The sequence below is a fragment of the Sphaerodactylus townsendi genome, linkage group LG05 (assembly GCF_021028975.2).
Source record: "Sphaerodactylus townsendi isolate TG3544 linkage group LG05, MPM_Stown_v2.3, whole genome shotgun sequence".
In the NCBI taxonomy this organism is placed as follows: domain Eukaryota; kingdom Metazoa; phylum Chordata; class Lepidosauria; order Squamata; family Sphaerodactylidae; genus Sphaerodactylus; species Sphaerodactylus townsendi.
In genome coordinates, this window is record NC_059429.1 from 138,446,421 (window position 1) to 138,467,658 (window position 21,238).

At 49.4% G+C, this 21,238-nt stretch overlaps 1 protein-coding gene across 1 annotated transcript; it reads right to left on the reverse strand.

Moving 5' to 3' along the window:
* Positions 1–327: 327 nt before the first annotated feature.
* LOC125433867 (nucleolin-like) lies at positions 328–11,174 on the reverse strand. The gene is made up of 2 exons (XM_048498788.1): positions 11,087–11,174; positions 328–782 (listed from the first exon to the last, which is right to left on the reverse strand). Exons 1-2 carry the CDS (start codon positions 11,157–11,159, stop codon positions 361–363), a joined length of 495 nt encoding a protein of 164 aa, XP_048354745.1. The 5' UTR covers positions 11,160–11,174; the 3' UTR covers positions 328–360.
* Between the last annotated feature and the right edge of the window lie 10,064 nt (positions 11,175–21,238).

Below are 21,238 nucleotides of genomic sequence, written 5' to 3' on the forward strand. Positions count from 1 at the left end.
CCTCTCTGGTCATGCAGGTGCTAACCCAGCAAAAAAACCCCTCACTGGCACGAATGCCAGCCTCTCTGCCATCTTCCCTGTTGACATGAACGAGCTCTCCCCAGGATCCCAGCGCACCCTGAGCCTCTTCGATAACCCGCCAGCCGTGAGCCAGCCCAAAGAAAGCCTGTTCCAGCAAGAGGGGTGCTGGGCGTAGCTCCAGCCAGAGTTTCTGGTTCTGGCACCCGGCCACCAAGCCCACCCTTTTGCCCACAGCACAGTCACACACCCCCCACCAAGTCGCCGCCAAAAACACCTCCCCACCGTCGTTCAAGACGCCAGCCACGGCCACCCTTCAGCGAGTGCCCACTGGGGGCCTCCCTAGTTAGAACGGCCTTCCCCACCACCATCCTCATCGTTGTCGTCCTCATCTTCATCATCGCCGTCTTCGTCACCACCGTCTTCGTCTTCGTCACTGCCATCTTCATCTTCTTCATCAACATCTTCTTCATCGACATCTTCGTTTTCTTCATCGACATCTTCGTCTTCTTCATCGACATCTTCGTCATGATCATTATCGTTGCTGTTATCTTCATCTTCATCCTCATCGTCATTGTCATTCTTGTCAGGAGAATCTACTATTTCCATTTCTGGCAAATTTGGGCTGAACACAGGGGCCAGGTCCGGGACAATTCCCACCTCTCGGCTGGGGTTCTTCCCAGGTCTCACTTGGGGTTTCTCTGCAGGTGCGGATTTTCCACCTGTGGCCTCGGCACGGGAGCGAGGTGAGGATTCACCCGAATCTGTGCAGAAGAGAGAGGAACAGATCCCTGTAAGGCAGAGACAGTCACCCTCTCCTCCACCCACTGCATCCTGTCCCCTCGTGTGTCCGAGGAGCCTGCTGAGAGCAGTGAAGCCCACCACAGGCCTCTTGGATCCACGCCCATCTCGGCTTGACAAAGTCAGTGGGGATCAGGACCAGATTCCCTTAGGGCCGTGGTGGCGAACCTTTGGCACTCCAGGTGTTATGGACTACAATTCCCATCAGCCCCTGCCAGCATGGCCAATTGGCTATGCTGGCAAGGGCTGATGGGAATTGTAGTCCATAACATCTGGAGTCCCAAAGGTTCGCCACCACTGCCTTAGGGAATATCATTAATCTGTCCCTAAGTATGGGGACCTTCCAATTGGCCATGCCAGCAGGGGCTGATGGGAATTGTAGTCCATTGACATCTGAAGCTCCAGAATTGGACACCTCTGCTTTAGATCCTGCCAGCTTCCGCCCCAAATCCCAGCTCTTTTCTCTGGGAAAGCTAGTTGACAATGTGGCTACTAAACAACCCCTGATCTTTCTGGAGGACACTTCTACCCTGAATCCATTCTAATCTGGCTTTCTCTCTGGTCATCGGCTGGAGACAGCTCTGGTCACCCTGGTGGACGGTGTCCAGAGTCACCTGCGATGGGGGCGGGGGGCACTGTTGTTGCTTCTTGCTTTGACAGCCCCACTCGACCAGGGCATTTTGACCAGCCCCCTTGCGTGGGGATTTGTGGGTCAGCCTTGCAGTGGTGGTGCCCCTTCTCTGAGGTCGGGGACCGAAGGTTGCAATTGGTGAGAGAACTTCCACGCTCCAGCTGTTGGTTTGCGGAGTCCCACGGGGGCAATTCTCTCACCAATATTATTTAATATCTTTACGCCAGGCTGATCCAGAAGTTTGGGCTGATGACACCCAACTGTATGTGCTGATGAATGGTCATCCTGACTGTGCCCCAGATGTTCGGCCACTTGTCTGGAGGCTGTCTGGAGTGATTAAAAGAAGAAGAAGAAGAAGAAGAAGAAGAAGAAGAAGAAGAAGAAGAAGAAGAAGAAGAAGAAGAAGAAGAAGAAGAAGAAGAAGAAGAAGAAGAAGAAGAAGAAAAGAAGAAGAAGAAGAAGAAGAAGAAGAAGAAGAAGAAGAAGAAGAAGAAGAAGAAGAAGAAGAAGAAGAAGAAGAAGAAGAAGAAGAAGAAGAAGAAGAAGAAGAAGAAGAAGAAGAAGAAGAAGAAGAAGAAGAAGAAGAAGAAGAAGAAGAAGAAGAAGAAGAAGAAGAAGAAGAAGAAGAAGAAGAAGAAGAAGAAGAAGAGTTTGGACTTATATCCCCCCTTTCTCTCCTGCAGGAGACTCGAAGGGGCTGACAATCTCCTTGCCCTCCCCCCCTCACAACAAACACTCTGTGAGGTAGGTGGGGCTGAGAGAGCTCCGAGAAGCTGTGACTAGCCCAAGGTCACCCAGCTGGCATGTGTGGGAGTGCCCAGGCTAATCTGAATTCCCCAGAAAAGCCTCCACAGCTCAGGCGGCAGAGCTGGGAATCAAACCCGGTTCCTCCAGATTAGAATGCACCTGCTCTTAACCTCCTACGCCACTGCTGCTCAATTGAAGCTAAAACTGGGGGACACGGAGGTTCTGTGGCTGGGACAGGGATGGGGGGGGAACAGAGGTGCCAACGGTAGACGCTGTTTAGTTGAATGCTGCGCCAATCATAAAGAGGTTAGGGATGCTCCTTGATGCCTCTTTATCAGTGAAGGTTCTAGTGCCTCACCTGGCCTTTTGCCACTCACTCTATGCCAGTGGTGGCGAACCTTTGGCACTCCAGCTGTTATGGACTACAATTCCCATCAGCCCCTGCCAGCATGGCCAATTGGCCATGCTGGCAGGGGCTGATGGGAATTGTAGTCCATAACAGCTGGAGTGCCAATGCTCTATACAGTGGTACCCTTTGGCCGGCTCCAGAAACTCCAGCCAGCGCAAAATGTGCCGGCATGGGTCCTTACAGGGACCCCCCGGGGAGTGTATATTCAACTCGTGTTTCACCAGCTGCGTTGGGTCCATGTGGAATACCGGATCAAGTTCAAGGTTTTGGGATTGACTTTTGAAGCCTTAAAAAGTCTGAGGCTGGTGTACCTATGCAACGGCCTTTTCCGGTATGTCCCTCAAAGATCATGACAATCAGTGAGTGAAAATCTGCTGGTGATCCCTGGCCCGAGAGAGGTCCAGCTAGCTGCAACCAGGGCCAGGGCCTTTTCAGTCCTGGCCCCCACCTTGTGGGTCGCTCTATCTGAGGAGACTGGGGCCTGGAGGGATCTAATGCAATTCCATACAGCCTGTCAGACACAGCTGTTCCACCGAGCGAGCATATGGTTGAAGCACGCACCTATAGTATTTCCATCACTGGGCTAAGAAATGGCAAATGCAGTTCAATGTAGCAAAATGTAAAGTGATGCACGTAGGGGCAAAAAATCCAAACTTCACATACACGCTACAGGGGTCAGTGCTATTAGTCACAGATCAGGAAAGGGATTTGGGCGTCTTAGTTGATAGTTCCATGGGAATGTCAACTCAATGAGTGGTGGCAGCTGTGAAAAAAGGCAGAAAACTCTATGCTGGGGATCATTAGGAAAAGGAGTTGATAATAAAACTGCAAGGATTGTCATTGCCCTTATATATAAAACGTGATGAATGCTGACCACACTTGCCAGGTACTATGTGTTCAGTTCTGGCTCCACGCATCTCAAAAAAAAGGATATTGAAGAAGATAGAAAAAGAAAAAAGAGGTGCAGAGAAGAGGGCAACGAAAATGATTGAAGGATTGGAGCACCTTCCTTATGAGGAGGAGGCTGCAGCGTTTGGGACTCTTTAGTTTGGAGAGGAGTCGCCTGAGGGGAGGGATACATCGTGCCGAAGTTTCTCCATAAAATTATGCATGGGGTAGAAAATGTTGACAGAGAGAATTTTTCTCTCTTTCTCACAATCACTAGAACCAGGGGCATTCACATTAAAATGCTGGTGGGAATAAATTTAGGACTAAATAAAAGCGAATGCTCACTTCTTCATGCTTACAGCGTGTGATTGAGGTGTTTGGAATATGCATGCCGCATGGGAGGGTGGTGATGGCAAATGCACCAATCTGGATAGCTCTTTGGGGTGCTGGGCTTCGGACAGATTTATGGAGGAGAAGTCGATCTCTCGGCTACCAACTGATCCTCCCTTGATCTCCGCGATCAGAGGTTGCAAAATGCTCTTAACTGTGCTCAGGTGATCTCGAGCAGCAGCAGCCTTGCTTAGAAGGCCATGGCGCCAATTCACTCCTGCATGTGAACTCCCTAAGGCACCTGGTGGGCCACTGCGAGTAGCAGAGAGCTGGACTAGATGGACTCTGGTCTGATCCAGCTGGCTTGTTCTTATGTTCTTATGAGATTGTGAGCCTCCTTGAGTCTCCTTACAGGAGAGAAAAGGTGGGGTATAAATTAATTCATTTGGTGGGCGGGAGAGAAACATATTGGCTGGTTTCCAGGACCTGAAGTGGGATCCTGAAAGTTTTATTTCTGTTGTCACCACCTTTAGAAAGTAGAATTAGTATGGTGGTGAAAATTTTAACGTTTTAAATTGCTTGCTCTACTTTATGGAATTTATACTGTATTTTTATTATGCTCATTAGCTGCCCTGTATTGTCTGGCTTCGGCTGGGAAAGGCTGGAGATAGCAAACCCTGAACCTACAGGGATCATTATATTTATTTATATCTCTGTCCTGGTGACCAGTTCCAGAGGTGGTTCAAGGTTTCCTGCGTTCTGTCAGCCTGGCCCTGATCCCTGAAAGTCTCCTCTTGTTTGGAAATGCACACTGACCTGCAAGATCCGTCTGCCCTCTCCAGACACCACCCAGGCAACCCTGGGCCTCTAGTCCTCCTTCCAGACTCTGCCGTTTTGTTCTTGCTTTCTTAAAGCTTGATTCTGTTTCTTTCTCACTCTCTACAAGACTTATGATTAAAGTTATGCACTTCACAAGATTTCAGGGAGGAAAAGGGGGGACTGAAGGGAGAGCTGTTGGAAGTACAGTGCCTGGCCTACAAACCAATTGAGGAGAAAACCCAGCGGGGAGTGGGCAAGAAGAAGAAGAAGAAGAAGAAGAGTTTGGATTTCTATCCCCCCTTTCTCTCCTGTAAGGAGACTCAAAGGGCTGACAATCTCCTCTTGCCCCTTCCCCCTCACAACAAACACCCTGTGAGGTGGGTGGGGAGACTGAGAGAGCTCCGAGAAGCTGGGACTAGCCCAAGGTCACCCAGCTGGCGTGTGTGGGAGTGCCCAGGTTAATGTGAAATCCCCAGATAAGCCTCCACAGCTCGAGCGGCAGAGCTGGGAATCAAACCCGGTTCCTCCAGATTAGAAACATGAGCTCGTAACCTCCTATGCCACTGCTGCTCCAAGGAGTGGCCAGCTGGAGAGGGCAGCAAGGGCAGTGACCCCTACCCCCACCCCGTTCTTTTATGTCGCGTCATGTCTGACCTTAGACTGATACTCTCAGGTTTGATTTCCTCATCCTTCTTGGAAGACGGGTGCTCCTTCTCTTCCAGAAAGAAGCCAGGTAGCTGCAGGTTATCTCTGCCCCTCCTCTTTCCTGTTTGAAACGCAGTTCCCTAATAAACATTTAACCTTATCTTTCATCAGCGAGTCTGCTGCCTCCCTGTGTCATTAGCTCTCTCTGCCAACAAGAGCGCCTGACCCTGGATTGGAACCTGGTTTTGCAGGTTCTTCTGTATCAGAGACACATACACGGGGACCCCTGTGGCTCTTCTGAGCATGTTCCCCAACATGGGTCGCACGCGGGGTCTGCCCGTGTTTCAGGAACGCATTAAGGCAAAGGCTGCCTGCACGGGTAGGCCTTTGGTGGCCTCAATGGGCAGAGTGGGCGATCGAGAAATGGCGCATGGGGCAAGACCCTCTGCACCCCACTTACCTTAGCTGGTGGCAGCCTGTTGGGGCTGGGCCTGGCAGGGCCGGGCTAAGGGGTGTGTGGTGGGCCTGTGGCCCAGCCTCACCAGGGTGCTCCTTCAACCAGCGGAGCCGCCACTGGCTGAAGGAGCAACCTGTCAGGCCATGCAGGCAATGAATGAGGGGGAAGGAGGAGGGGTGGGGTGATTTTCCACTCCCCCACGTGACTAAATGGCCGGCACCTGGGGACATTATTATTATTTATTATTGTTGTTATATTAATTAATTAATTAATTAATTAATATGCCGCCCCCATCCCTGTTGTTGTTATTATTGTTGTTGTATTAATTGTTGTATTAATTAATTAATTAATTAATTAATTAATAATACAACAACAACAACAACAACAACAACAACAACAACAATAATAATAATAATAATAATAATAATAATAATAATAATAATAATAATAATAATAGTAATAATAATAATGTCCCCATTAATTAATTAATTAATATGCCGCCCCATCCCTGAAGGGCTCTGGGCTGATATGCAACACTCTGGCAAACCATAAAACCAAAGTCATAAATACAATTAAAAACAGCAGTTGCTTCCCTAGGAAAGGCATCTCACAAAACCCTCATTTAACTTTAACTCAACCCAATCCTCCAAGCATGAGGGGGACAGTGGGTTCCCGAAGGATAGCTGAGAACCCGCTGGAATGGGGGAGGAACATTCAGCCAGCTGGCCTCTCCAAAGGCCCGGTGGAACAACTCAGTCTTACAGGCCCTGCGGAAATTGCCAAGGTCCCTCAGGGCCCGGACAGCTGGAGGAAGAGTGTGACCCCACATGTCCCCGTGGTCGGTACGTCCCTGCTGACAGGCAATGCCCATCTTGAAACAGACAACTCCTGCCAGGGGACTGGGGGATCCGAGGTCCTTCCTCAGCTGCAGACCTCACGGCTGGTAAGTGTGGCTCTTTTTGTTGGTGGTAATTGTGAATGTTGCTCTCTGGGAACTGCAGAGGCAGTGTGGCCTAGTGGTGTAAGTCACTTTGAGTCCCCACTGGGGGAAAAGATGATGGGGAATAAGGAAAGCAAGCAAACAAACCAATCCCTGCTGTATGTGGTCCCAGTGAACTTTTCCTTTTTCGAATGACGGGTTGGCTTGACTGGTTTTTGGGGCTGACGCATAACCCCACGGACTCATTCTTGGGAATCAGCCCCATTCAGAAGATTTAAGTTGGATTCTGAGTCGGCTTGCTTAGGACTGAAACCAGAGGTGGGATCCAGCAGGTTCTCACCAGTTCCCGAGAGTGGGTTACTAATTATTTGCTTGTGCCAAGAGGGGCTAATAATTGGTCTGCTTTTCACGTTAGAAATTCCATTAGGTCCAAAAAAATCACAGAAAAGTCCTGTTGTTGTTTCCTATATGTCGGCTGGTTAGCTTAAGGTAGAAAAGCGGGATCATTCTCCCCTGCTGGGCTGTTTTAAAAAACATGTTTTAGAAATATGGTAAAGTTCCTTGTTTAGGAAGCAGTATCCTCCTTTGGATTTGTAAGAAACAACAAAATTAAGTATTTGAAAGTATTAAAGTATTTGACAGGCAGTCAATTAGAGGAGGAAGTAGTTGTTTCTGTAAGCAGTAGATACAATAGGACTTTGCTGCTACAATGAGTTTGGGTAAATTATGGACAGAAAGATACCTCGTGCTGGAAATTGGGAACTTTTTTTTACAGTAAGAGTTTTTTACAGTAACAGAGAAAGTATTAATGCCCACCCATCGAACAAATGCCGGCCACGCTCCCTTTAGTTCCAGCCCAGCTAATTGGCTTCTACGCCACTGTTTGAATCCCACCACCATGGGAACCTGTTAGCTAAGAATTTTTGGATCCCACCTCCTCGTTACCAGCAGGAAAAAAATAGGAAAAATATTTTCCCTGAATGGCTCTGCCACCGAACTACCACTGGCTAAGGATCAAGAGCAAAGAAGACCAGTGTTGGGTCCAAAAGCCTCCACAAGTCCTAGAAAGAACATGTATATACACAAAATGTGCTATTTCACATGGTTTCCTTCTTTGCCTTCTTTTCCCTTTTAAGGTTTAATGTAAGCCCCTCAGTGTTGGATTTATTATTTGCCAAATGTTTAGGATTATAACTTTAGTTAGGTTCTTCAGTTAGTTTAAGGTTTGTTATTGTTAGATTCTAAGAAAGCCATGCCAATAAGTATCTGTAAAAGTCTTGCCCATAAGTATAAAGTACATGTGTTTATCCCTTACTAACGTTTCCCCTTAACGTTTAAGTTTAGAAAATGTTATTTTTTTGAAATTTGTGTGTCTGATGGCCAAAGCAGTGGCCAGAAAGGTTGATATTAAAGGGACAAGGAAACTAGTCCTGGAATTACAGTTTTGGACCAACACCCAGGTAATCCCATCTTCACCAACAAAAAGGACCTTTTGACTAACAAAAAAAGGATGTCACCCTTGTTTCGCTATTGGACTGTTTGAAGTTTTACTCCTCAGGATCCAGAAGCTCATTGGACTATTGACGTTTCCAATTCTAGGATCTCAAGACCCATTGGACTATTGAAGTTTCCACTTCTAGGATCTCAAGATTCATTGGCAGCCTTTTCTTTTGGGACTTAATCCCATCAACAAAAACAAAAGACTGTCTTCCTCCTCTTTGTTTTAAATTGTCTGTATTATGTGGCAGGGGACTGCCCCCTTCCTCCTCTGATCAGGTGAAAAACTGTATAAAAAGGGCTGTGTTTCGTTCTGTACTGGGCAGTCTGGCCTGGAAAGAGCTTGAAATCACAATAAAGAACCTCTGCTCTGAAGGCAGCCTGCCTCTGCATCCACTCACTGCTGCCAAAGCTGAAATCACTCTGAAATCACTATCGCTCATTGCTGACAAAGCTGAAATCACTCTGAAATCACTTTCTAGTTACCCCTGGCTGTGGGTAACACCACCACTGACTGAAACTGATATGAAAGTTCAACATGTTCCCGATAACAACCAGGAATAATTCTAGTGGCACAAACACTAATCCCAGGACTGAAACCAAAATGGGCCTGCAGGGGATGGGACAGAAAGGGCTGGCTTGGGACTTCTAGGGGCCCTTCGAAGACTGTTTTATTTGGTTATGTTTACTCGCTGTCCTGAGTTGTGATTCACCATTTTGTTTCTAATGTGCTTCATGTATTTTATTCTACGTGTTTTATCTGTGTTTACAATCCACCGTGAGCTCCACCGGGAAGCAAAGCAGCTATTAAAGGAAGGAAGGAACCGGAGTTTCTTGCAGCTGAAAGAGGCTCTGTGAGAATCAGCTGCCCGTGTCAAAATAACAGAGGTCATTGCCCCAGGCGTGAGAAACCTCAAAAGTCACACGTGGACCAATTGTGGCACTGCCTTGCTTCTCTAGCTGCCTCTCCCCCTTCCCAGAGGTTGGCACACGCCTGGCACAGAGCTGCTGCCAGTGGGAGAGTCTCATAGTCTGTTCTGGCAAATGGCCGTGCCCGTGCCAATCAGCCGTTAATGAAACTGACTAATGGACCGTGATCGCCCTTCGTCTGCCCCTTTGCTTAAGAGCAGGCCCATTGCTGTGTGGCCTGGACAGCGGAGGGAGGTCTTTCTGATCAGGGCCAAGAAGAATCTTGCTAGATCAGACCTGCGAGGGACCGCTTAGTGCAGCACCAGGTCTCTCTCTGTGGCCAACCAGTTATCTGTGGTGGCGAACCTGTGGCACTCCAGATGTTCATGGACTACAATTCCCAATCAGCCAATTGGCCATGCTGGCAGGGGCTGATGGGAATTGTAGTGCATGAACATCTGGAGTGCCACAGGTTCGCCACCAAGTTTCTGCAGCAGGGAATCAAGGCCTTCCCAGCCCTGGGAGGCAAAGGTTTGCTGCCTCTGAGCATGGAGGATCCTCTGAAGATGGCAGCCACAGATGCAGGTGAAACGTCAGGAGAGAATGCTGCTAGATTACAGGGGTAGGGAACCTGCGGCTCTCCAGATGTTCAGGAACTACAATTCCCATCAGCCCCTGCCAGCATGGGCAATTGGCCATGCTGATAGGGGCTGATGGGAATTGTAGTTCCTGAACATCTGGAGAGCCGCAGGTTCCCTACCCCTGTGCTAGAACATGGCCAGACAGCCCCAGGAAACCCCATTGACCCTTCAGGAGGCTCCCTTTGCTCACCCTGTTTACTCAGCCATTCAGGGACCTCTTCTCCGTGATCTGTCTGATCCCCTTTTATCTGTTTGATTGCTAGCTAGTGCCCCCTTTCCCCATCAGTGGGCTTTTAACCCTCTCTCTGCCTGTGATAAGTTTTGCCTTGCACTCTCTTGTTTTGTGCAGCAGACACTTGAGGTTTCCTAAAAACGGGAAATGCAAGAGAGCATTTGTATGTGCCCCTTTGGGGCACTCAGCTCCTGGCCACAGGCCTCAAGGGCCGCCACGCTCTGCCTAGGGATGGGGGGGGCCTCTTACGCTCTTGAGACTGCGGCTGACGGAGAGCCCAGCAACCTGAGGAGCCGGCTTCCCTTTCTGTCCTGGGCATGATGCTTCTCACTTGCATTCATTCCCAGTTTAATTTCCCAGGTGATTCTTGGCAGCAGCGGCATAGGAGATTAAGAGCTCATGTATCTAATCAGGAGGAACCAGGTTTGATTCCCCGCTCTGCCGCCTGAGCTGTGGAGGCTTGTCTGGGGAATTCAGATTAGCCTGTGCACTCCCACACACGCCAGCTGGGTGACCTTGGGCTAGTCACAGCTTCTCGGAGCTCTCTCAGCCCCATCCACCTCACAGGGTGTTTGTTGTGAGGGGGGAAGGGCAAGGAGATTGTCAGCCCCTTTGAGTCTCCTGCAGGAGAGAAAGGGGGGATATAAATCCAAACTCTTCTTCTTCTTCTCTGTGCAGGTAAAGGGGCACTGCTTGGCAATGTTTATTTCCTCTACCCAAAGAGGCTCATCTTGCCCACAGCATCGAGGAATGGCCGTCTTCTCTATAGCTGCTTTTGCATGCAGATATTCTGCAGGTGAAGCATGCCGAGAGGAGAACAGCCTGTTGCGTTTCTGCCTGCTGTAGAATGAGCGTGACCAGCTCCACCAGACGGTCTTCTCGGGGCAGAAGCGGAGCTGCGCGGGCACCTCTGACCTCCCGTTCCTGCCCCTCTTCCCCCCTCCCGCTCCAGATCTGGGCCCTGGCAAGAGCTGCCCCTCTCATCCCCTCCTCCTCCTCCTCAGGAGACCCCATCTGCGCCCTGCCGTTAAGGACAAACACCTTCCTCTCTGCCTGGCGGGGCTGGTGCCGGCCCTGCTTCCCGACCCACCAGAGCCCCGTCCAGATCCTGCCTCTCCTCACCTTTGGCTGGGGCAGCCAGCAGCTCGGCCCAGAGGGCAGACGACACCAGGACGAGGAAGAGGCACTTCTTCATGGCGGCGGCAGTGCTGGGAACAGGCTCCGAGTGACCAGGAGGGCTGAGACCCACCAGGCTATAAACCCGTGGCTGGGAGGAACCCGCCTGGGAGTGGAGGAAATGCTCTGCACGTTGATTGACAGGGAGCTCCAATAAAGTCAGCTTTCCTGGCCTGCGTGTGCCGCCCACCACTCACCTGGAGGGCTGGATCCAGCCAAGCACAATGCGAAGCCCTTGCAAAGACACCTTCCGCCGTGTTGACATTGGCAGTGATCTTTGTGTGGGCTCTAGAAGTGTGGTGTTGGCGCTGGCAGTGGAGAAGCCTGACCTCACCTCTGGAACGGATTCCTTCAAGTGTTGGCCAGCTGGGCCATTGGGAAGGGGGGGGGGCCCACAAGGCCCTCAAGTACCAACTGCGGTTTGTTTGCACATCCCTAAGGGGAGATGTTGCCAGCTCCCGAACTGGATCCTCCCAGTACCAAGATACCCAAAGTCAGACGGGGGTGATTCTTGCAGTGAGCATACGAACATAAGAACATAAGAACAAGCCTGCTGGATCAGACCAGAGTTCATCTAGACCAGCTCTCTGCTACTCGCAGTGGCCCACCAGGTGCCTTTGGGAGCTCACGTGCAGGATGTGAAAGCAATGGCCTTCTGTGGCTGATGCTCCTTTGTTAACCTGGTCTGCCTAAGGCAGCATTTTGGTAATCTCAGATCACTCAAAGGGTGATCACTACTGCACAAAGGATTATCGGCTGCCCTCTTCCCTCCTTGGAAGAAATCTATATAATTCCCTGGCTTCCAACATAAAGCCCAAAATATTCTGAGGGACCCGCCTCATCCAGCACACTCTCTTTTTAAACTGCTACCATCTGGCGCAGATCTATACAGGGCCCCTCAGAATCCATAGGGACAAAGAGGCTTAGAGACAGCTTCTACCTCCTAGAGCTGTGGCTATGCTAAACCTGGCTCCGCTACTTGCTATATTGATGTATTTGGGGCTGTGTAGGGATGGGTAAAGGGAGTGATGATGATGTATGGAGTCTGAAATTGTGTGCATCGAGGAATGCTGCTGTAAATTTCGATTTGTGCGAAGCGTGCACAATGACAATAAAATGCTTATGCCTTTATGCTTTACGCTTTCATGCTTATCAAGGAGGATCAAGATGTGGTAGCCATACACGACTTCCTCTCCATAAATCTGTCCAAGCCCCCTTTAAAAGCCATCCAGGTTAGCGTCATCACCACTCCTCCTGTGGGTAGTATATTCCAAATGCACCAACTCCACCCGCTATGCGAAGAAGTGTTTCCTTTATTGGTCCTAATTCTCCCAGTGCGCAAGACATTTCAATGGATGCCCCTTGGTTCTAGTATTAGAGAAAGTAGGAAAATGTCTCTCTGTCAACATTTCTACCCCTATGCATCATTTTATAGACTTCAATCATATATCCCCCCCTCAGACATCTCCTCTCCAAGCTAAAGAGTCCCAAACGCTGCAGCCTCCATAAGCAAGGAAGCGGCGCTCCAGTCCCTCAATCATCCTCGCTTGCCCTTCTCTGCACTTTTTCTATCTCTTCGAGTATTATCCTTTTGAGATGTGGGTGACCAGAACTGAACATAGGACTCCAAGTGCAGTCAATGCGATTCCACGGCTTTATATATGGGCATGACAATCCTTGCAGTTTTATTATTATCAACTCCTCTCCTCTAAATGATCCCCAGCATAGAGTTTGTTTTTCACAGCTTTCGCCATGCATTGAGCTGGATATCTCTGGGCATTTGAACTATCCACTTAGACGTCAGTCCTTCTTCCTGGTCTGTCAGACTGATAGCACTTGGACCCCTGTGCAGTATGTACATGTGGAAGTTTGGATTTCTTGCCCCTATGTGCATCACTTTGCATTTTGCTACATTGAACTGCATTTGCCATTTCTTAGCCCACTCACCTAATTTATCAAGGTCCTTTCAAGTGTTGGCCAGCTGGGCCATTGGGAAGGGTGGCGGGGGCCCCACAAGGCCCTCAAGAACGAACTGCGGTTTGTTTGCACATCCCTAAGGGGAGATGTTGCCGGCTCCCAAACTGGATCCTCCCAGTACCAAGATAACCAAAGTCAGACGGGGGTGATTCTTGCAGTGACCAAAAGCAGGCTGAACTCTGACCTCCCCAGCAAGAATATGCTGCTGATCAGAAGCAAACCACCCAGCTGGGGAGAAAAGCAGGACATAAATAAATGCGTCAATAAATGTAAACACCCCTCCACCCCAACGACCAAAGACAGGAGGAGGGGCGCAGAGGAGAAGGGAGGCACTTCATTCCTTGGAGGGTAAGGACAGCCCACTGGAGCAAAACCTCATGGGCACACAGAACTGACCACCACCACGACCCTGACCCGAGCTGGGCCTTCAACATCTGTCTCCCAGCTGCAGTGTTAGGGACTTAGAGAGTGGCACAGTGCTGCCCACCTGCCAACGCTCTGGACCCCTTCCCCCCAAAGAATCAGGGGGCTTTAGACTGTTTACATTAGAGCAGTGGCGGCTAACCTGATGGTGACTGGTGCCAGAGGTGGCACCTCTCAGAGCTCCCTCTGTGGGCACGCACACAGGAAGTGCGCCATGTAGGGGAAGCTGTTAAACCCCACTGGATTTTCATGCGAAGGCAACTTCAAAGCTTATCTTCCGGGAGTAAGCTTTCTGGTTGCTTGCAATAGGGTTTGCCTTCTGCAAATCCTCCTAGGGCTCATGATTCACCAAGAAGAGGCTGCACGTTGCTTCAAAGCAAAGCCACCTGGAGAGTACCACCAAGCTTACTCCTGAGTAATGCATGCCTTGGAGCCAACCACTGCTTTTTCCTAAAACTAAACCTCAAAGGCATTCAAGGTTAAATGGCTGTGTCGGCTTTGCGATAAATAAGTGGGTTTTGGGTTGCAATTTGGGCACTCGGTCTCGAAAAGGTTCGCCATCACTGCATTAGAGCTTCCTGCTTTTCTGTTCCACAGCCCTTCTTGCTGCTTCTGGTGGTTGCTTTATTGTTTTTCCCTTCTTGAACGTTTCTTGGCAGGGGAGATCTCAGAAATAAGGAGGTGTTCGGTGGGAATCTGCCCATGTAGTCAGGGTGCAGTGGAGTGTGTGGATCCCTGATGCATCCTGGTTTCCAGCCTGGTTCTAGCAAAGGGATCAGCTGTCTGCCTCTTCGCCCCGCCCCCCGGCCCCTGCCTACAGGGAGCAAGAGTGTGTGTGGTTCATTTCCCTGGGCCTCTCAGAAACGACTCTTTCCGGGATGCCTCTCTTGGTTTACAGAGGTCTGACTGGAAGCGCACAACGAGTTTTGAAAATCCTTTAAGTTTCTATGCTGATATTTTCTTTGATTGCATTACTTTTATGATTTTATGCTTAAAGTATGACCAGTTAAAAATGAACCAAAGTAGGCCTTTTGCTCTCTGGCTTTTGTTACTAGCCAGATCAGCAAAAGCCTGGATGAAACACCCTTTGTTCTCAATTCTACATGGGAATGTATGAGATTGTGAACTAAGTTGTTTTTGAGGTCTTGTCCCGTCCGGGTAATTTGAGTCTGCCCTTTTCTTGATACAAAGTACATGGCTAAACATGTTTAGCCTGGCCTCTGTCTGTAGGCCAATAGGGCAACAGAGAACAATTTCCCCTGATAAGGTGAGGCTGGGCCTTAGTCTTCATAATAATAATGTACAAAGGGGGGTGAACAAATTGACATCTTCCGTTTGAGAGGGAGATAATTTGTTCGAGTTGGTTTTATCAAAAGCCCCGCCAGCATGGCCAATAATTGACCATGCTGCTTGCAGCTGATGGGAATTGTAATCATAACATCTGGAGTGCCAAAGGTTCGCCACCACGGAATTAGAGCATCAGTTTGCCCCAAATGTTTTGGGTAAGGGGATGACTTCTCCACCCTCTGCAAATGATTGATTGATGATGATTGTACTTTGGGGTGTATTCTTTCTATTGCTATTCTGATGTAAACCGAGCAGTGCACAAAACCCAAGAAACCTGCTGTTTCATTTTTTAGTGTGGCTCCTCTGAGACATAGTCTGTTCGCTTGTTGGCCTGAATAAAATATTTCTTTGATTTTTTATTCATTGTCAGCTTGAGCTCTTTGGGCTTAAATATTTGAACCTGCAAGTACCCTTGCGTATGACATTTGTCCCGAGCTTGTCCCAGCAGGGGACACAGGGAAGCTGTTTGGCCACCTTGTGGGAATGTTCCGGGAGAGCTCCTTCCAGAGAGTTCGCCTTTTGTCTCCCCTGGTTTGTAAATCAACATGAAACGCTGGGAAAGTTTGTCCAGGCAGGCAGCATGGGGCGACACCCAGCCGTATTTCGGTTTTATCAGATGTGGCTGTCGCTTCTCTGAACAGGTATCTGGCAGAGACAAGCCGGAAGGAGGGCCGGCTCAAGCCCAGACAAGAGGCGGAGGGTGGTGAGGAACTCGACAAACAGAGGCGTTCAGGAAACAGCAGCGTGGGGCGGCATCACCCTCTCTGGTAAGGACGAGGGCATCACTGGGGGCTACTCCTGGGCCCAGCACAGCTGCTCAATTTGCCAAAAAATCCCCCCACCGTCAATGCCAAAACTAAGTGTAAGTTGCACAACGCCAGGCCAGCCGTCACAAAAGACAGCAATTCAACTGCCATTCCTGAACCAAGTGCCAGATTTCTGTGCGCTGTCATTACCGAACGCTCCTCATCTTTTTGATCGGGCCTGTTCCTTTAATCTTGCTTGCTTTAAACTTTGTAAATTTAAATTTTAAGAAACTTCAAGCTGCTGTGGGAAATTTGTTTTAATGTGGTTACAATTTTTTAGTTATAGTATTTTATGCTACTATTGGAACAGTTAGATAGAGCTCACCAAGCCCTTTGGGAGTGAGGCAGCTTATAAATCTAATTAATAACAATAACAACAACAACAACAACAACTATGATGATAATAATAATAACAACAACAACAACAACAATATATTTTACGCAAATACCTCTAATATCCTAGGTCCTTGGGAAAGACTCGATATTCAGAGATGAATTCCAGACACTTGTACTGTGTTTTTATGTGTATAATAATAATAATAATAATAATAATAATAATAATAATAATAATGTTTATTAGACACAATTTTAACTCAATGGCTTAATATTTTTATATGCTGTATGTCCAAAATACATTTTAAATTAATTTCTATTGAATAACTGATATGCCATTAAAGGTTTCCTTTCCTTTCCTTGTATAAGTTCAACATTTACTAACCAGAATAAATGGCTAAACTAATAGTTCTGTACAAGATCTTTCATTCAAGCTTCATTACAACATCAGACCAAAAGCCATATACATGAAACATTTGTCTTTAGTTGTATATCAGATGTTCTGTGGACGTAGCATACTTTGATTTTAGTAAACTTTTGACATGGTGCCCCATAATATTATTTCAAGTATGCCAGTGAAACGTGGACTAGACAATGCAACTATTGGATTTGTAATTTATTGTTGAAGGCTTTCATGGCTGGAATCACTGGGGTGTTGTGTGGTTTCCGGGTTGTATGGCCACATTCTAGTAGCATTTTCTCCTGATGTTTCGCCTGCATCTGTGGCGAAGATGAAGATGGCAGCCGCAGATGCAGGCAAAACATCAGGAAAAAATGCTACTAGAACACGGCCATGCAGCCTGGAAACCACACAGCACCCCAGGATTTGCAACTGGTTGACTGACTGAACTCAAGGGGTGCTCACCAATGGCTCATCTTCATCCTGGAAAGAAGTGACTAGTGGGGTTCCTCAAGGGTCTGTCCTGGCTCCAGTACTAGTGTGGTGGGGTCTCATAAGAACATAAGAACTAGCCTGCTGGATCAGACCAGAGTCCATCTAGTCCAGCTCTCTGCTCCTCGCAGTGGCCCACCAGGTGCCTTTGGGAGCTCACATGCAGGAGGTGAAAGCAATGGCCTTCTGTTGTTAAAGCGTTGCCCTGAGCAATCTGGTCTGCTAAGGCATTTGCAATCTGAGATCAAGGAGGATCAAGATTGGTAGCCGTAGATCGACTTCTCCTCCATCAATCTGTCCAAGCCCCTTTTAAAGCTATCCAGGTTAGTGGCCATCACCACCTCCTGTGGCAGCATATTCCAAACACCAATCACACGTTGTGTGAAGAAGTGTTTCCTTTTATTAGTTCTAATTCTTCCCCCCAGCATTTTCATAATGGGATGCCCCTGGTTCTAGTGCATTGTGAGAAAGCAGAGAAAAAATTCTCTCTGTCCACATTTTCAGCTCCATGCATAATTTTTTTATAGACTTCAGTCATATCCCCCCCTCAGATGTCTCCCGTCTCCTCTCCTAAACTAAAGAGTCCCAAACGCTGCAGCCTCTCCTCATAAGGAAGGTGCTCCAGTCCCTCAAATCATCCTTGTTGCTGCCCTTCTCTGCACTTCTTCTTTCTAGCCTCTTCATCATCCTTTTTTGAGATGTAAGTAAACCAGAACCTTGAACACAGGGACTCAGAGTGATGCGTCGCAGACTGACGGCTTTATATATATATATAAGGGCATGACAAACTAAAGAGTCTCCTTCTTTGGAGGTTTTTAAAGAGAGGCTGGATGGCCATCTGTCAGGAGAGCTTTGATTGTGTGTTCCTACAGGACAGGGGGTTGGGCTTGATGGCCCTTGGGGGTCTCTTCCAACTCTAGGATTCTGTGATTCTCATAGCAGTATGTGAATTTCACACCTGAGAAAAACTCTTCTCTAATCTGGGCTAAGATGAGCAGCCCTTTAGGACAGTGGCCATTTCTCTGATATAGTGTTAGATAGTTCCAAACGAGCTTGCCGTTTTCCAGTGTGTGTCTGGCTTTGATGCATCTTCAGCGGGTCGGGGTATATTCAGTGTTCATCAAAGTTCCAAACAGGAAACATTTTCATAGTTCATCCTGGACTGCATTCTCTCTCAGGCACCTTCCGCACAGCAAATATAGAATGGGTTGCAGGGCATGGAATAAAGCGTGGAACCTGGAAGGCCTCCTTTGCCTCCGTAAAACCCCACCACCTGAGGCTGTTGCTCAAGTAAACCTGCTGGCTACTCCCAGTAGTATTTTCCACACACCAGCGAAGTGTGTCCAAAGGGAGACTTCCTGCTTGTGGGAGTTTTGGCCTCCTCGGGAACCTCAGGGAAGGCTCCAGACACCTGCCAGATAAGCAGGAGACGCCTCTTTACCCCCACAGAGCTCTTGACCTGACTCCAACTGCCTGAGGTCCCCCCAAGTGGACTGACACATAAACCTGTTTTGCCAGTTTCAGAGCAGTAAGAGAGCAGACGTGCCTCTTAAGGGAAAGTTTTGGAAACACGGCTGAGTGAGCGGAAGGGTGGGGGGAGCAGAGTGTTCCACGAAGAAATGCCCAGAGAGGGCTCACCCTGGAATGGCTGTCTCCAAGAGGGAGCCAGAGGGAAAGCCTCTTGTCTGAGAAAGGCCGCTGGGCGGGGTGCCTTGCAGCGGGGAGCATTGAGGAAGAAGAAAGATTATATCCCCCCCTTTCTCGTCTGTAAGGAGACTCAAGGTGGCTTACAATCTCCTTTCCCTTCCCACCCCGCACAACAAAAACCCTATGAGGTGAGTGGGGCTGAGAGAGCTGCTCCAAAGAACTGTGACTAGCCCAAGGTCACTCAGCCTGGCATGTGTTGGAGTGCACAAGCTAATCTAGTTCCCCAGATAAGCCTCCACAGCTCAAGTGGCAGGGCGGGGAATCAAACCCTGTTCTCCAGATTAGAGTGCACCTGCTCTTAACCACTACACCAAGCTGCCCCTCCTCCCTGACCTGGCTGTGGTTCCTTATCACCTCAGTGCCGTGAGTGACTAAACCTGAAGCCCCATTAGGGTAATTGCTGCCTCAACCAGGGTGCAACACGCCCAGCCATTGCAGCAGCAAGCCTGGGTTTCGCCACAAGCTGTTCCAGACAAATCTTGTGGCTGCCCAGCTTTACGGAGACGTTTTCCCTCACTCCGGATTATGTGGAAATACCGATGCCTTGACTCACCTAAAGGTCCAAAGCCTGCTCCAAAGAGGGTGGAGAATTCGAAAGAAAGAAAGAGCAGAGAGAGAGAGAGAGAGAGAGAGAGAGAGAGAGAGAGAGAGAGAGAGAGAGAAAGAAGAGAAAGAAAAGAGAAAGGAAAGAAAGGAAGAAAGAAAGAAAGAAAGAAAGAAAGAAAGAAAGAAAGAAAAGAAAGAGCCGTCCTCTGGATCAGCCGGGATTCAAAAAGGAAGCCGCCTCCTTTGACTGACACACTCCCTAAAGTTGACAGATGAAAAGGGGGGTGTTCACAAACAAGTAACGCCCATTTGCAGCTGCGAGCGCCCTTTCGCCATCGGACGCATGAGCTTAGTCAAGAGCCTGGAGCAACATGAAGCCACCGTGCAGTGAATGGACCCAACGCACGTGCAACAAGTCCCCTCACACATCTCCAAGCAGACATAAGCAGAATTTGGCAAGTGGGGAGGGAGCTCAACTCCCCCTCCTCTCAGAAACCCCCCCCCCCCAACAATCTCCCTTCTTATTTAGCCCAGCAGCGAGCTGAGTGTTGGAGCAACTGACATACATACTGTGCATAACGCTTGCATACATAAAGAGAGCTTCTCTGACACTGCTGGGCTTAGAGCAGCATCCATGGTGGGCTGCTACATGTGTTGACCTTTGACTTCCAGATCCGGAAGAGGCCTGGCATGCGTCAAATAGAGTAAATAGATGCCAGTTCCAACAGGCTTTGAATGACAACTAAGAGCCATGTTGGCATACCTGAGAGAGTCACTGATGCCAAGCCCCGCCAGTGTCATACCAGAGCCACAGCAGAACTACTGGGCAGCCTTACCGGGCAAGGGGGGAGCATGTTGTCAGTAGAGAACATAAGAACGAGCTAGCTGGATCAGGACTTCAGAGTCCATCTAGTCCAGCGCCTTTCCTTCTGCTACTTCGCAGTAGGCTATCTTCACCAGATGTCTTTGGGAGCTCACCTGCAGGATGTGAAAGCAATGACCTGCTGCTGCTGCTGCTGCTCCTGAGCACCTGGACTGTTAAAGCATTTGCAATCTCAAATCAAGGGAGGTGATCAAGATTATAGCCATAACTCCGACTTCTCCTCCATACTCCATCAATCTGTCCAAGCCCCTTTTAAAGCTCTCCAGGTGAGTGACCATCACCCCCTCCTGTGGCAGCATATTCCAAACACCAATCATGCATTTAGCGTTGAAGAAGTCATTTCCTTTTATGAGTCCTAATTCTTCCCCCCAGCACTTTCAATGAATGCCCCCTGGGTCTAGAGCAGAACATCTCTATTGACTTCATTTGTGGGGACCCAAAGCGGACGACCACATTCTCCTCTTCTCCCTTTTATCCCCCTAACAACCCTGTGAGGTAGGCTAGGTCGGGAGGATGCGATTGGCCCCAGTGGAGGGCCGCTTTGGGGCCCAGAAGGTGTTTTCCTCCTCGCAGCCACAGCGGGATCTGAGAGGCACAGAGCACGTGGGGGCGAGGAAGGCAGCTGTATCAACGCCCCGCGAGTGGAAGGAGCCTCCAGGTCTCTCCTCTCCAGCTCCAGAGCACGAGCGGCCATCAGAACCAAACTCCCGGCTCAGAGGCTCCCGTGCGGGCGCTGCCTGGGAGGGCCTGCTGCTCACCCCACGCCCCACTGGAGCGTTGCTCGGGGTCCCCTCTCCCCGGGGTCGGGGGGGGCAGAGCGGGCTGCTTGGCCAAGGCACAGTGTGGTCCCCTAGCCCCCTCCTTAGCGCTGTGCCAGGTCCAGGCGGGAGGTGTCCCGCGGGTCCCTCTGCAGGTGGGAGGTCGGGGCTGGACCCACCCCCTGCCAGAGCCTGGAGGCGCCCCCGGACGCCCCCCCGGGGACGCCTCGCCTGCAGCAGCCAATCGGTGCAGTAAGGGGGCGGGGTGAAAACCTTATTTTATCCAATGAATTGATCTAATAAACAATCCGGGCTCACAGCAACAGAGCGATCTGCGGGGAGAGGGGAAAGAACTCAGACCCGCCCCCCACCCCACGGCGCCTGCGCAGAGAGGCCGCCTGTCCGTTGCTAAGGCGACACGCGCCG

Excerpts from the sequence above, each read along its gene's own strand:
- LOC125433867 (XM_048498788.1), bottom strand. The coding sequence starts at position 11,159 with ATGAAGAAGTGCCTCTTCCTCGTCCTGGTGTCGTCTGCCCTCTGGGCC. Across the intron at positions 783-11,086 it reads GCTGGCTGCCCCAGCCAAAG|ATTCGGGTGAATCCTCACCT; the intron begins GTGAGGAGAGGC and ends TCTTCTGCACAG.